The 15,939-nt window shown below is 32.5% G+C and overlaps 3 protein-coding genes across 3 annotated transcripts; all 3 read left to right on the plus strand.

Annotated features, from left to right (window-relative positions):
* The first annotated feature begins 957 nt into the window (after positions 1-957).
* On the plus strand, positions 958-8,126 carry LOC132759264 (GPN-loop GTPase 3-like). The gene is made up of 8 exons (XM_060751043.1): positions 958-1,111; positions 2,620-2,728; positions 3,463-3,550; positions 4,055-4,134; positions 4,620-4,860; positions 5,447-5,546; positions 5,864-5,992; positions 7,485-8,126. The coding sequence occupies exons 1-8, from the start codon at positions 1,064-1,066 to the stop codon at positions 7,527-7,529; spliced, it is 840 nt and encodes a 279-aa protein (XP_060607026.1). The 5' UTR covers positions 958-1,063; the 3' UTR covers positions 7,530-8,126.
* Positions 8,127-10,994: 2,868 nt separating this feature from the next.
* Positions 10,995-12,200, plus strand: LOC132759832 (galactose-3-O-sulfotransferase 2-like). The gene has a single exon (XM_060751723.1). The coding sequence runs from the start codon at positions 10,995-10,997 to the stop codon at positions 12,198-12,200; it is 1,206 nt and encodes a 401-aa protein (XP_060607706.1).
* An 891-nt stretch (positions 12,201-13,091) lies between these two features.
* Positions 13,092-15,939, plus strand: LOC132759351 (galactose-3-O-sulfotransferase 3-like). The gene is made up of 3 exons (XM_060751149.1): positions 13,092-13,178; positions 14,074-14,133; positions 14,657-15,939. Exons 2-3 carry the CDS (start codon positions 14,087-14,089, stop codon positions 15,867-15,869), a joined length of 1,260 nt encoding a protein of 419 aa, XP_060607132.1. The 5' UTR covers positions 13,092-13,178; positions 14,074-14,086; the 3' UTR covers positions 15,870-15,939.

The raw sequence follows: 15,939 nt of genomic DNA on the forward strand, positions 1-15,939 counted from the left end.
TTGTGCACCTGGGTATTTTCGTGTGGATATTTTTAGTATTTTCAGAGTTATTGCCCTTGACTGAGTAAAATTTTGCAATTTTCAACATGTGTCGCACGTAACTCAAAAAGTATTTGATCTAGAGTCATGTAACTTTACAGGAATATTGATCAGCATGTGCAGTTATGCACCAGGTATTTTCTTCTGGACTTATTTAGTATTTTTAGAGTTATTGCCCTTCACTTAGAAAATTTTTGCAATTTTCAACTTGTGTCGCAAGTTACTCAAAAAGGATTTGACATAGTCATTAAACCTTATGGGTAGGTTGCTCAGCATATTCAGATTTGCACCTGGGGTTTCGCTTGTGAATTTATCCAGTATTTGTAGAGTTATTTCCCTTGACTTAGTAAAAAGATTGACAGAACAGTGGCGCGGTGGGGGCACCCGTGTCCTATGGACACATTTCTAGTTCTTATTTAAAAAAAAACTTGAACATAAATCTATTGTATGGGCAGATGCTGACACGAGCACTGAATGCTAAATATAGTTTATTTACTTTATTACAATGGTCAGACTCTAGCAACTTAACTTTACGTACATGATATTACACTGAAAGACACTTCTTACGCAGGACTTTTCAAAATTGTTTTACATAAATATGATTAAAGATATATCATTGACACTTTACAAATACTGGTTTGGCCACTAGTTGCAAATATGATTATAATAGGATGATAATAATATCATTTATAAACACTTGAAGGATGATCATTTCATGGAGCATATATGTAGCTGGTGTGAGCATTTTTAATTTAATGAATGCCTGATTTTATGTTAACTAGCAGCACTGCAGAAACAAATAATAACATTGAAATGTAAAATGAAACACCCAAGCCCCATCTGCATGCATCAGACAGATCTACATTTATATGTATACATGTAAATCTGTGGACAAGTCATTCACAGATTTATAATTTAGTAGTAATTTATTTTGGCATAAGCGACCTTTCCAAATATTGAGAAATACATGACAGCAAAAATTAAATATATTTGCACCAAATAACATTGTCATTAATAAATAATAATGCCACGATATGCACAGATAGTCATGGGTCCAGCCGGCAGTGGAAAGGTATCTGTTTTTTGTTTGAAGTGCCAAGACACGTCATTTATGTAACTTGTATAATATTCGTCTAGAAGTTTCGGATACAGATACAGCATGTAACTTGCATGCTTTCCTCAGTAGACGTACAAGAATTCTTTTAATTTATTTGTGCAAATTATATATTCAAAGATCTATATTTATATCGAGAAGATTAAGTAAATCTAAAAATTACAAGAGAATTTTTTTCTTTTATTTTTTGCATTTATTAATGTTCTTCATAACTATAATCATCCAATTTAGCACTTGCCTGGTGGCCCATGGCCAGTGAAAATTAGTTCGGGCCAGTGTAAATTTTAAGAAAATTAAGTTGAATATATAGCAGAATAAATACAAAACTGGAATTTGGGCCAGTAAATTTAAAATCTTAAATTCATTGACTGTAACTAGTGTAAAAACTAGCTGTTATTAAAGCAGCTACAACACCTTTGGATCACCCCTCCTAAATGATCAGTTAATTGCAGTCTATGTAAATGAACTTATAATGAGCTATCTGAGATTTCTTACAGATTTCAAACAAAGTGAGATGTTACGGTATCAAGAAAAGATAACTCTTTAAATGATATTTCATACTGTTTATTGTGTTACTTCTCTTTACTTATTATATTTGAATTATATAGGAGTTATAATATGCATGCACCCTCACATACCATGTTCTCTATTGAGCTCTGGTTATAAAAACATGAGTTAAAATATTCACAATAAATTAACAGAACAGACAGAATCTTGTAACCATTCATACAACTTAGCATTAATGCCTATGAAAATTTAAAAGTAGACCTTAACAGACTTCCTGACAGTTGAAAAAAACTGTCAGACATTAGGTCTGACAAACCATGAAAATCTGTCGGACCAAAACGAAATCTGTCAGACCGAATAAAATTGATCAAAATCAAAGATAAACTTGTGTTTGTATTTCTAAGACACTTTTTGTTTTTATTTTATCGCCGTAAAAATCAACACATTCTGTACAGCGCATTTTCATCTCCTCCCAGTCATACACCAACGATTCATGGTCCTGCTTCCATATTTCATTAAATTTTGTCTCAGGTCTGTTCTTTTCATCCTTTTACTGTTGTTCTGCCCACTCCTCTGACGAAGATTTTCGTTTTTTCCCAGGTTTGGCACCTTTAGCGACGCCATTTTGTATACATGCGGCTTGGATAAAAGCCGGACATTCGGACCGATCAGGAATAAAAAATCGTCGGACCTGATCAAAATTTATCTGACATGTCCGTCGGACCGACGTATTTCGGGAAGTCTGCCTTAAATTTACAACACACCTGAATGATCTAGATGTAAGAGGAATCATTCTGGTTTGACATAGTTACCCAGCATATTCTACAGAAAACAGTGATTTCAACACTGATTGGGCCAATGAGGTTCATTCCGTTCAAGGTTTAATATATCATATTATACATGTATTTATTTTATTATAATGTTATACTTTAAGGTTCTATGCAATTCCTCATTTTCAGTCAACATACTGTAGTAATATGGTTAGACACTGTGAAAATCTACGCCGGACTGTTCATGTTGTCAACCTTGACCCGGCTGCTGAACATTTTGATTATCCGGTGCTTGCTGGTAAACAATCTATAAATTTTTCACATTATTTTCAACATTTAAACATTGCCAGCAGATTTCAAAATTAACTGTAATAATTACCTGTTGAGCAATGTGTTCTGGTTTAACTTCTCTATAATTTTTGTTTTGCAAATGTAATGAAAGGATAGTGGTTCTACTCAGAGAGGCACCTTAGGGGTCCCTACACCAGTGGTGATCTTTACCAATTGTTTGGTTTAGTTGTTTGGAACACCAACAAAATTTGGGTCAAATGGTGCCGAAACACAAAATTTAACTTTAGGTATTACCTTAGGTGTTACAAACTTAAAGCAATACCAGGGGTCAAAACTACCTTATCTGCTGGAGCTTAGAGATAGAAAGAGTCATCTAATTTCACGCCCATTCATTTGCCTCTTACAATCACACAGAGATAAACAGTGGCTGCAATTCTAATGCCTCAATCCTGAAAGGCATCCCCTCAGCCAGAAATGGGGGCCTTTATAGTGCCAGTGTGACTTTTATTGTGTCAAGATACATGTAATTATAGGACTGAGCTCTTACTGTCAATAAGATTGTTTCAGATTTCTTTTATTACTGACTTACTGGGACACCTCAGTGACGTCACCTGATTTCTCGGACAATCCCAGAGATCCGGGACCGGGACATTTTATGCCATGTATGGCATAACCAATATTTCTATTTGAACACAAAATTTATCTTTTATGACTTACACTAGACTTACAATCATACTTCAGATGTTCGTGAGTTGATTCAAGTAGATGATGCAATGGAAGATGAGTCTTTGAGGTTTGGTCCAAATGGTGGACTTGTATTCTGTATGGAGTGAGTTGTCTGTTTATTGACTAGTCAATATCATTCTTTCAATATCATTCATATATGAGTTGAATTCTTACTGTATTTTATGTAAATCTTTTGAAAATTTGTATGTGCTCATTTAAACACATTTGTAATTAGGTTTATATATACATAAGTTATTGCTTAAAACATAAAACATGTGAAATAGTAAGGGTTAATTTTCTCTTATATTTTATATAGTGTTTTTATCCTGCTTTATATTTGTTCAATGGATCTTTTTATAGTATTTTAAAATTTTCCCTTTATTCAGGTTGACAATAGGCACCCTATTTAACATGTTATTTACTAAACAATACATGGAAATTCATAGGATTTAAAGGTCTTATCACCCGCTGTTTTTATTAATGATTATGAACATAGGACGTCAATAGTAGATTTGTGTGCATTTTTATGAAGATAATAAAATATCCCTTTACATATAATGTTTTTGCTTCAACAAGAAAATATGAAAAATATTTGAAATATTTACAGATATCTTGCCCAAAACTTTGATTGGTTAAAAGAGCAGTTAGAAGACATAGAAGATGATTATATATTGTTTGACTGCCCTGGTAAGTGATAACTCTTTGGTACTACAAATCCAGGTTTGATCCCCCGATACACCAATAAAAGTAATAACAGTGTTTGGGATAAAACTTCAGAAAAAAATGTATGTAGGTCTTTTCGAATGGTTGTTTCACTATGCCTGGTAAAGAGCCAGTTGCTACTTCTGGATTGAAGAATAGAGAAATTTCTCTCTCAGATGCTTTATTATTAAGAAATCAGAATTTCTTTAGTCTCGACTATAAATTAACATCATCTTACTTTAAAGGTTGATTTCAAAACCACATGTAAAGTCAAGAGTATTACAATTAGGACTATGAATATGAGTATAGGCCACATTTGAATGCGTTTTTCCCCCCTGTCAATTACAGATTTCTTTAATTTGTTAAATGTGAAAAGGCAAATTCTTAAGTATCGTTTACTGTAACACAAATTTTTTAAAATGTATTTCAATTGACTTGTTTTTAATGTGATTTTTTTTATCTTTTACCAGGACAGATTGAGCTGTACACACATATACCGGTGATGCGTCAGTTAGTCGACGTGTTACAAACATGGAATTTTAATTTGTGTGGCGTTTACTTGATAGACTCGCAGTTTCTTATCGAAGCATCGAAATTTGTCTCCGGCACCCTTACAGCATTGTCTACAATGGTTAACTTAGAAACACCACATGTAAATGTGATGACAAAGTTAGATCTACTTAGTAAGAAAGATAAAAAGGAGTTGGAAAGGTAAGTAAGTCTGGGAATATCAACACTGTTACATAACATTATTACAACAAAATTTCTAATTATATTTAGCAGTGTCACCTTTAAATACCTTAAAATATTCAAAGTTTTTTGCAGCTTATATGACCTTTGGAACATTCAGTTTCCAATCTATTTTTCAGCTAATCTAGCTTAAAGTGCAAGAGGGAGCATTAAAGATTGCTTATCTAACCTCTAGGCTTTAGTTCACCCTGCATCCATTGCAGAAAGTCCTGTTTTAATTGTTGAGATAATTCCAATCCATATGTTAAACTCTGGTTGCCAAGACAATGGAAAGGAGGTAGGGGTGGCCTAGTAGGTAAGGTGTCCGTCTTAACCCAATGATCATGAGTTCAAGCCCTAATCAAGTTTTTCTGTAAGAATTAAAAAAACCATGGTGCACTGTTTGCTATCCTGTTAGTGTTTATTTTGAAAATTTCCCTAAACTTGTTGAATGGTTTTGTCCATAAAGAAAGTTGGACAAGTTTGTTTAAGATATTTAGTGTGGTAAGGGTTAAAGAATATAAAAATTATAGGAACAGTTTATTTATCTATGTTTAACATGATGTAGGTACCTGGAGCCCACAATGCAAGGACTGTTGTTTGAAGAATTTGAAGATGAAAAATTCAGCAGAAAATTCAAGAAATTAAATGCAGCAATAGCATCAATGGTTTGTAATATTTCTTGAAAGCATGTCTCCTCTGGAATCATGAATTTAGAAAATATTTTAACTGTAAAAATATGATTTCGTTAACTGAACAAATAAAGTAAAGTTAGGCATCTATGAAAGTAGCTCGCAATGCACATGAATTAGCCAAAATGTGTCAAATATATACAAAAATATCCGTTAATCCATTAGTTTTCTGAGAAAAGATAAGGTGATGAAAATCCTACAGTCTGTTACAGTATGCATATATAAGTAATTTAATAAATTATTGTTTAAAGTTTGTTGTGTTTAGACTTTTAAGTTTGTTTAATATTTTGTAGATAGATGATTACAGCCTGGTAAAGTTTTTACCTCTTGACCAATCAGATGAGGACAGTATAAATGATGTATTGTTACAAGTTGATATGTGTCTACAGTATGGCGAGGACCAGGAACCAAGGGAAATGAGGGTAAGGTCATATTAATCTTTAATTAGATATGACGATAAGTACTTAGAAATGAGGGTAAGATCATATTAATCTTTAATTAGATATGACGATAAGTACTTAGAAATGAGGGTAAGATCATATTAATCTTTAATTAGATATGACGATAAATACAGGGTGACCTCTCATAAGAAATGAGGGCAAGGTCATATTAGTCTTTAATTAGATATGACGATAAGTGCAGGGTGACCTTCCACAAGAAATGAGGGTAAGGTCATATTAATCTTTAATTAGATATGATGAAAGGTACCCAGTGACCTTCCATAAGAAATGAGGGTAAGGTCATATTAATCTTTAATTAGATATAACAATAAGTGCAGGGTGACGTTCTTTTAGAAATGAGGGTATGGTCATATTAATCTTTAATTACATATGACATTAAGTACAGGGTGCCTTTCCTTTAGAAATGAGGGTAAGGTCATATTAATTTTTAATTAGATATGACAATAAGTACAAGGTTACCTTCTATAAGAAATGAGGGTAAGGTCATATTAATCTTTAATTTGATATATTGTTAAGTACATGGTTACCTTCTATAAGAAATGAGGGTAAGGTCATATTGATCTTTAATTACAGATTGTAACGTACAGGTTGCCCTTCATTAAGAGGTTACAATAAGTATGTATTGTCCTTTAAAGGGAAAAGGTTGTCCTTTAATGGAAAATGAAAGTAAAATATGACTTCACATTATTGACATTTATTTGACTTTGAGCCAACATATTTTAAGTTTCATGTATTCATGCAAAATTGTAAAACTAAATATAACTATATATTGTATGAAAAAGAAAATTTGAAAATCTTTAGTACAATGAAGCTACAGTTGCCTCTTCTAAGATTGAACAAATAATCCCGCAAAGGGGTGTGGTGGCCTAGTGGTTAAGGTGTCTGCCTCTCAACCCAGGGATCATGGGTTTAAGCCCTACTCAGGTCACAACCGTGTTTCTTCATATGACACCATTGCTTCTAAATTCCAGGAAGTGGACTCGAAAGTGATTAATATAAGTTGCAAGAACTTGTTCTGCAATCAAGCTAAAATAAACATGTTTAAACAAACCATTCATAAATAATCATGATTTTCCGACTGACTTCAGATGATGATTTCACGTTTTATTAGCTGTTTGATTTTTAAAATTCTGGTGAGCAATACAAGGCCACCTTGTCTTTCTTGTTCATTACTTAATGCTTACCCTGCTGAAATCAAAAGTAATAAGCTTTTGCCACCAATATAGGGCCTAGTAGGCATACTTATCAGTATAGTTTGACTCAGCTCCATGCTTTAAACTGATATTTCCAAATTTGATAATGGGCAGTTCCCAAAAGCCCATTCAAGAAATTCAGGAGGTTTTGGACTTCTGCATCTGTTGACTTCAAGATTTGTTGTACTTTGTGAATTTACTTTTGTAGCATATAATTATATTTGTATTTTTCATATCACTGAATTTGTCATGTTTTACAGGAAGCTGGAGATGACCCAGATGTGGACAGTGGGTTTGATGGATGACCTTGACCTCTCTGTAAGAAATGACCTTGACCTACATATGCCAGATGACCCTGACATTAACTGTGAATGATGATGTCATTTTTGGAATATGTTCTGAAAGCTGTGATATAAAGATGTGGAAGGGAAGTGTAATGGGACACTTGATTACATATATTTGAAATAAGATAAAGTGCAGTCTTGCAACAAGATTACTGTTTACATTGAAACAATTCATTTGAACTTTTCTTGAAAATAAACAAGAAAATTTGAATGTATTATTATGTATTGAGGTTTTTGTTCATTTCTTTTCTGTATGAACATTTTTGTTGTTAAATCATTTGAATAACACAAGTGAAACATTAATAATGTACATGTATGTGATGATTTTGTCTCCTCAGAAAACGAAAGATCAGGGTGAGCTGATATCATAGACTGTATAATGAGTATTCATGATGATACAGTATCATTCATAAATACCTTAAAATAGGCTGATATGCAAAGTATTTGTGAGATATATAATTATTCATAAATATAAACATGCTGTAAATTTGTTTACATTTCTGTTAATGTGACTTGTTTAAGGAATTGGCTGTTTGCTGATGTTGTAATAACTTGTGGCCCAATCTATTTGTATACATATATGTTTATTGTTTCTTTTCATGTTTATATCTATATTTTAATATGCATGAGCACATACAATAAAATAGTATTCAACTAAATTAAACTTAAATCAAATTACTCAAGTTTACTTAAAAATTGAAAGTGATTTGAAAGTTGTCGATGCGTTTCCTATTTTAACAATATCTGGAAAGGTTCAATGAAAATTCTGGTACCTGAAATCAAATATGAAAGATCGGCAATATTTTTAAAATTTTGGTATAATAAATAAAACATAATTTAAAGCGTAACGCTGTCGTAGACCTCATATGATTTGCTTTTCTGTATATATTTATACATCCTCAAACTAAAAATGATATTCAGTTTCTACAGCGCTCTGATTACAGTACACATATTACATAAATGGTTTTCCTTACCTATATAATAGTATTAAATTATCTTTGCAGTTCTTAGGACTTAAATTCAAATGACGTAAGTCCCAGACCGTTCCATTTCTAATGTACGAGTATGTGAACAAAGTACTGGTTATGTAAATGATTTATCCGGTCATAATTAGAAATTTTAACACTAATACATTTTATAAGTTTTATTCCTTCTGGACCATTTGAGCTTTGTTTTTAGAACATTCGAAACATTTTTACAAATGCATGTAAGTTGTAAATGCGTTTTGATTAAAATGCCACATTTTTAGCAATTAGATCTACCTTACTTTGATATTTATGTAGTGTGTTTGTGTGTCTTACTTTTCCTTTTCTACAGCTAATAAAACTTTAAAATTAACAACATTAAAAAAACAAAAAAACGAATATATAATTTTGTTTGTCGGATTTTTTAAAATCTATTTTTATTTGCCTTTGCTATTTTATACCATTATTAAAGTTGTTTTTTTCTAAATTGAAACGAGCTTTTCGGTAAAGTACGTCTTTTAATTAGTATTTATTGATTTTATATATTCGATTCAAGTTTTTGATACAAAATTGAATTGATAAAATCAGGCAATATTAAAACTTGCCTTTGGATAAATATAGAAACCGTAATGTCGTATGTTTTCATCTATATTACTTTACAGAAAAGTTCTAAAGGATTGTGATTTGGTAAGCTTTTTCGATTATTCTATATATAGACATACTTTTTGAACTGTGGTCACAATCTATGACACTCTGATATTATCTTAGGTATCCGTTTATTGGTGTTTAATTATTGTGTAAATTTATCAGGGTATACAGCTTACACCGAATACAGCCGGGTGCCGGTCGTACGACCGTTGATAAAACGGCACAGGGCAAACTTGCACTATACATGCATTCTAGATATAGTATACACCGTATACAGTTTACACTGTATACGGTTAACACCGTACTTATTTAACCCTGGACGCAGTTTACACTGTATACGGTTTACGCTGGAAACAGTTAACACCGTACATAGTTTACCTTGGACACAGTTTACACTGTATACGGTTTACACTGGGTATAGTTTGCATCGTATATAGTTTACCCTGGACACAGTATAAACTGTATTCGGTTTACACTGGATACAGTTAACAACGTATACAGTTTACCATGAACACAGGTTACACTGTATACGGTTTACGCTGGATACAGTTAACACCGTATTCAGTTTACCATGAACACAATCATGTTTCAATGTACACCGATAGAGCTGCATACAGCTTTTACCATACACTGTTTACAGTTTACATAGAATATTGATAATGATAGGTCTGTTACTGATTATGATGGGTGATCAGGACGATGGGGATTATAATTATGATAATTGTAATGATTATGATGATTGAGATAATCGTTTTAAGATCACGTTGTTATTGTTGATGATGATGATCACATTGATTATGATTATAATAATAATGATGATGATGATGATGATATCGTTACTGATATTGATGATGATCATTAACTTTAATTCTAATAAAGATATATTATTGAGACTTTATATGTGGGTTCTACCTGTCACACTGATTTTCAGGTCAAAAGGTCATAGACACTGTAACCTTATATAGGCAAAATGTAAAGGTCGATTTTCTTATGAACTACCAAAGCCATTCACTTTAAACTTGGTTTACTTGTTCACTATCATCGTGCAATACAATATCAAAATGGCAGATGATCCTAAAATTATATTTTGCAGTTATGCCCCCTTTTTTACATAGATTTTTTGTCCTGATTAATCTTTTTTTTAATCTTTTTTGTATGATTAATTTCTCAAAAACTATCAAAGATATTGTTCACGGACAGATAAACATGGTGGGATTTTTTCTAAATTATCTCCCCTTATCTCCCCTTTAATTTATTTTTATTTGAAATACTTGTTGGCTATCAAGGCAAAAATAACCGCCAAACAGTTTATCAGAAGTATCTTCCCTTTTCTATGTTGCTTAGATCCTGAGAAAAGTGAAGCGCGCTGCTCCTCGGACAGCTCATGTTTTATTCTGTGTGTATGCTTTAAAAAAAAATAAAAAAATAATAATGCACTATATCTTGCTTTATTTTCAGCTAAAAGTGCTGCAAATATGAGTAAAGTGACGGTGATAAAAGTTGCATCTTGGTAAAGATTACAAGTATTATAAATAGATATAATTATATATTTTCTTTTAAGATATCAAAACCCTAATAATTACATGACCCAAATCATACTTTAAACAAAATTATACGTCAGTTGCACTTAAATCGTCAAACAATCGTACACAATTATATACTATTTCGGCCGTTTCCGTCAAAACTCGGTGAATATCAAAACACAGACGAAATTGCATTCACTTGATATGATTAAGACAATTATAAATATAATTTTCGTTTCAGGGCATGCATTCTGTTTGTTCTATCTATCATTTTGATTCGAGATAAGAGCATGTTTGGAACAATACAAACAACTTTAAGAGACATCTGCTTGCCAATGTCCTCTTACCCCAAAACTCCAATACAACAGCTAGACCTTCTATCATTGACAAACGCGCAAGCGCAACCGGAAAGTAGGGCGCCATTGGCAGACAAAGAAGAAGCCACAGCAGACGGTAATAATGCAAACAATTTAGCATACGAAACTAAAATGATATCTCTGAATGAAACACGTAGCATAGTAGGTATAAACTCGAGTACAGTCACACACATTGCATTTCTAAAAGTACACAAAGCAGGTTCGACTACTATTCAGAATATGTTATTTAGGTTTGGAATCAAAAAGGATTTAAATATTATTCTGTCGAAAAAAGGGAACCAGCTTTGGAGCAAGGCTGAGGAATTGCCAATAAGAAAGGGTCAGCATTATGACATTTTTGCTCTTCATACAATTTACAACAAAAAGTTTTTCGACAGCTTACTTCCGGCGAATCACGTGAAGATTGGAATTATACGCGAACCGTTGAGTAGAATGATAAGCGCGGCATATTATCATCGTGACGTTTTCCATGTCGCATACTTACGAAGAGTCCCACGAGCAAATTATATCCACAACTTAGTGAACTTTCCAGAAAAGTATGACCGGCTGCTGTTTTCCAAGACACGGAATACCATGGCGCGAGATTTTGGATTTTCCGGCCATTGGAATCAGACTGAAATCAAGACATATTTGGAAGAACTTAATTCCCAGTTTCTCTTCGTTCTGCTAATGGAGAAATTTGACGAATCATTAGTTTACCTACGTCGTCTGCTCAATTGGTCAGTGTCTGATATTCTATACATTAAAACTAACTTGCATAAGCATCCACCGGTTGTTCTCAATGGTAAAGAGCAGGAAAAATTCAGAAAAACAAATGTGTATGATTTCTATGTGTACAATTATTTTAGTAAAGTTTTTGATAAAAAGTTAAAACAAGCGCCTAGTGATTTTTGGCAGGAAGTGACGTATTTTAAAAAGTTAGTTCAAGAAGTTAGCTTTTTGTGTGGCCATTCTAAAGTAACTCAGTCTGCGGCACCAGTGTTATCTGTTAAGGAAACGAAATTTAACGGTCATTTTGAAGTGACCAGTGCCGACTGCGCTATGATGAAAACTCCAGAACTGTCCTTTATTGAAAAATTACGACGAAGGCATCGCAGAAGACAGAATCTGGCGTCATAAGCATACAAATTTATAACTTTGCGTATCGACTTAATTAGGAAACAGATTTCACAAAAAGCAGCAAAAATATAATTATGTTAAAAAGGATATGTTTTATGCTACCCTAAGATTTTCCATTAGTATTTTTTCTTGTTAAGACAGGCTGATGTTCAGGTCATATGGCGTCTTTTGTAGCTTTACTGGTCAGATGTCAGACTTGAATGGTCATCTGGAAAATTAATGTTTTATGAAAATAACACCGGATGTGATATAATTAAGTAATGAGGATAAAGGAAGCAAATTGTAAACAAAGTAGTTTTAATTTATACAATAATCCATACAAAATACTATTTCACTATAACAGTACTATTTGCAAAATACAGAAGGTTTATGGCATATAAGCAATTATTTAGAAACTGTAACATGACACACAAAAAATATCTCAGTGATATAAATTTTGAGGATAACTGGGCCTTTAAATATGACAATGCATTATTTAAAAAAAAAATAGACGTAACGCAGGCTAACGCCACATACACGTGCGTCATTATTATTATAGAATATCAAACCAATCTTATCATTAACCAATGATGTAGATACATTTTACTCCTTATATATTATAAATATTTGTCTATGTACTATTTCAAAAATAGAAAAATAGACGTAAAATGAAATCTATCAAAACAATAGAATAATTTACCAATAGTGTCGTTATACATGTGCATGTCATTTTCTGGTCATATTTTTTTTTGCTATATAAAATATAATTTATCAAATGTTGTTGTTGTTGTTGTTTTTGCTTAAATTTTTCTTTTCGTAAACAATTGTTACATGATTTAATTCCGTCAATTGAATTTATTTTAAAAAATAATAATCAAAGGTATTTCTTTGACATGCGTAATAAGTGCCCCCAGACAAAAAGATTAAAATCTCGAAGGGAAAAATAAATTTACGTTACAACTCCAAGCGCAATCGTCTCGAAAACAAGTTCATGTGCGGGTAAGTGGACTTTTATTTTCTTTCATTTTCATTTATTTATTTATTTATTTTTAATGCTATTTGTTAAATAAATATTTCGTTTTCGTTTATTGTTTCTTTGCTCTAATTCAATCGTTAATTATTTATAAAATATGTTGGAAAGTACGGTGTTCAAAGTATTATAATATGTTCAAGTACGGTGTTTAATGTGTCACATTCACAATGTTTTTAATGTGTTGGATTTCTGACTTCAGTGTATAAATATTGGTTCTTAAAATTGGTACTAAAACAAAATGTAAAATATTGCTGATTTACTAAGAAACAAACTTATCTCAGGATAAAATTTTGTGAATAATAAATATTATATTATCACAAAGTTATTTATTAACGGAATAAATTATATTTATGAATAGCGAATCATTTAAAAGAAACTTTCAAATCAATTTGTTTGCTCTGTTAAGAATTTTAGTATTATGTACTATTGGTTATGTAGCCTTTGCCACCCGTTTAGACCCAGGCCAGTCTGCACACCCGTGCAGTCTGTGTAGCTTTTAAGCTATTGAATGTGTGTGCATTTGTGTTTATACTCGCCTCCGGGTGCCCATATGGGCGAGTCCTCCAAACTAGTATTAGCCGTTTTAGATTTTGGAGGAAAGTGCAATATACAGATATAGACAATTCCAGAAGTTTCTCCTGGTTCTTTAGCATGCCAAGTGTTTAAGCACTCATACAAGGGACCACGGTTTTAAAGTCTCATGCGGAAGACTGATAAGTAATTTTAGTCGGCCAGCCAGGGAATCGAACCCACAATGCCGAGATTACAAGTCTCGTGCTCTATGCGGGATGGTCTAATCAATGTATGGTAATGCTAATATTCATTCTGTAATATTTTAGACCTTTTCTTATTTTCTTTCAGTTAACAGATAACAATGTTGGTGTCGACTAATTTTCATACGTTTTTCAAAATTATCTGTTGGTAAGTGATTTCTAAGTTAAATATGAAACAATTTTACCAGTTTTCACTGGCTACTAAACGCTGAATTTGGATATTGATATGTATGAAGGTGAATCTTGCGCATCTAAACGAAAACTTCACTTCAGCTCTAAAGACAAATGTTTGAGGCTGTTCCATTTTACGCCCTTCTGGTGCCATGCTTTTCTATTCTGTCAAAACATTAAAGAATTGAAAAGAAATTTGCTGTTTCAGTTATTTCTTTGTGTAACATATCATGTTTTTATTTTATTTTTACCTTTGTTCTCAATTCATGGACATTTTTCAATTCTATTATGTTCGGTAAATAGTTCAGTATTTTAATACGTTTTTTTTTATATAAGTCATATAAGAAATAGTCTATATAATAAAGTCATATAAGAAATAGTCTAGATTTTTTGAATGCATCTGTAAAGTTCATATGTGATCAGTCATGTTTCTTTCTGTTAACGTCATACTGGTACATTGTAACTAAATTCGTAGATTAAATTACTGTATTATTTTTCAGCACCATAGTGTTATGCGTCGGCATGCTCTTTACAACAAATTGGACACGAGAGTCAGGAATGTGTCAACATATCTCAATGCAATACATTCGTCCACTCAAAACTCGTGCAGTTGCACGCGAGGATCACGAGATTTTTGAAGACACGAGGAAAGCTCTCATGAGCGTCAATAAATCTTCTTTTAATTTAGACAGCCCGCAAACTTTCAGTACTGGAAACAATTCTCTGACGATTAATCAAACAGCTACAGGAGAAGGAAAAAAGCCAAAAATCACTCATATAGCATTCTTAAAGGTTCACAAAGCAAGTTCGACAACCATGCAGAACATTTTCTTCAGATTTGGACTGAAAAATAATTTAAACATTTTACTTCCCAAAAGGGGTAATTACCTCCAGAAAAAGGCGGATCAAATGCCAATTAAACGACCAAACCATTATGATGTATTTGCCATACATACAATTTACCATAAATCGTTTTTCGACAGCCTACTTCCGGTAGATGCCGTAAAAATCGCAATAGTTCGGGAGCCAATCGACAGAATGATAAGCGCCGCCTACTATTATCGCGACGTGTGGCATAAACCCTACTTAACTAGAGTCCCGCGTGCAGGCTTCATTCACAACCTTGTCAAATATCCGGAGAAATACGAGCCCAGCTTTTTTTCGGACACCCGAAATGCGATGGCAAGGGACTTCGGATTACCGAATAAGTTTAAGCCAACTGACACCCAGGGAGTTCAAAACTACTTACAGCATCTAAACTCTCAGTTTTTATTAGTATTATCCGTGGAAAAAATCGACGAATCTCTAGTGTTAATGAAACGATTACTCGGATGGGAATTGAAAGAAATATTATATGTAACAAAAAACAAACACAAGCATACGCCAATCGTACTAAGCGCTTACGAAAAATCCAAATTTAGAAAAACATCGTTTTTAGACTTTAAAATTTACGACTATTTCACAAACGTTTTGGATGAAAAACTTAACAAAATGCAAGAAGACTTTTGGAAGGAAGTTAACTACTTGAAAACGATACTAAAAAGGTTAAACGTGTTTTGTTCAAGTAACAATCAAAGTCTCGGAATAGTTATAGCAAAGACAAATTGGAATGACCAATTCAGCATTTATAAAAACGATTGTAAATTAATGTCAACTAATGAACTTTCGTTTATTGCAAAGCTTCGAGCCCGTCATAGACAAAGAAATTCATAACATTAAATCATATTATTTTATTTATTTATTGTTTTTGTAAAAAAAAATGTATCTTTTTTAATATATTATT

This window comes from Ruditapes philippinarum, unplaced genomic scaffold (assembly GCF_026571515.1).
Source record: "Ruditapes philippinarum isolate M1 unplaced genomic scaffold, ASM2657151v2 ctg4267_1_1_1_1, whole genome shotgun sequence".
Classification (NCBI taxonomy): domain Eukaryota; kingdom Metazoa; phylum Mollusca; class Bivalvia; order Venerida; family Veneridae; genus Ruditapes; species Ruditapes philippinarum.

Bases quoted from the DNA above. Each gene is read 5' to 3' on its own strand.
- LOC132759264 (XM_060751043.1), top strand. From the start codon at position 1,064: ATGCCACGATATGCACAGATAGTCATGGGTCCAGCCGGCAGTGGAAAG. The intron at 1,112-2,619 runs GTATCTGTTTTT...CCTCATTTTCAG, and splicing joins GTCCAGCCGGCAGTGGAAAG to TCAACATACTGTAGTAATAT. The intron at 3,551-4,054 runs GTGAGTTGTCTG...AAATATTTACAG, and splicing joins GGACTTGTATTCTGTATGGA to ATATCTTGCCCAAAACTTTG.
- LOC132759832 (XM_060751723.1), top strand. From the start codon at position 10,995: ATGTTTGGAACAATACAAACAACTTTAAGAGACATCTGCTTGCCAATG.
- LOC132759351 (XM_060751149.1), top strand. From the start codon at position 14,087: ATGTTGGTGTCGACTAATTTTCATACGTTTTTCAAAATTATCTGTTG. The intron at 14,134-14,656 runs GTAAGTGATTTC...ATTATTTTTCAG, and splicing joins TTTTTCAAAATTATCTGTTG to CACCATAGTGTTATGCGTCG.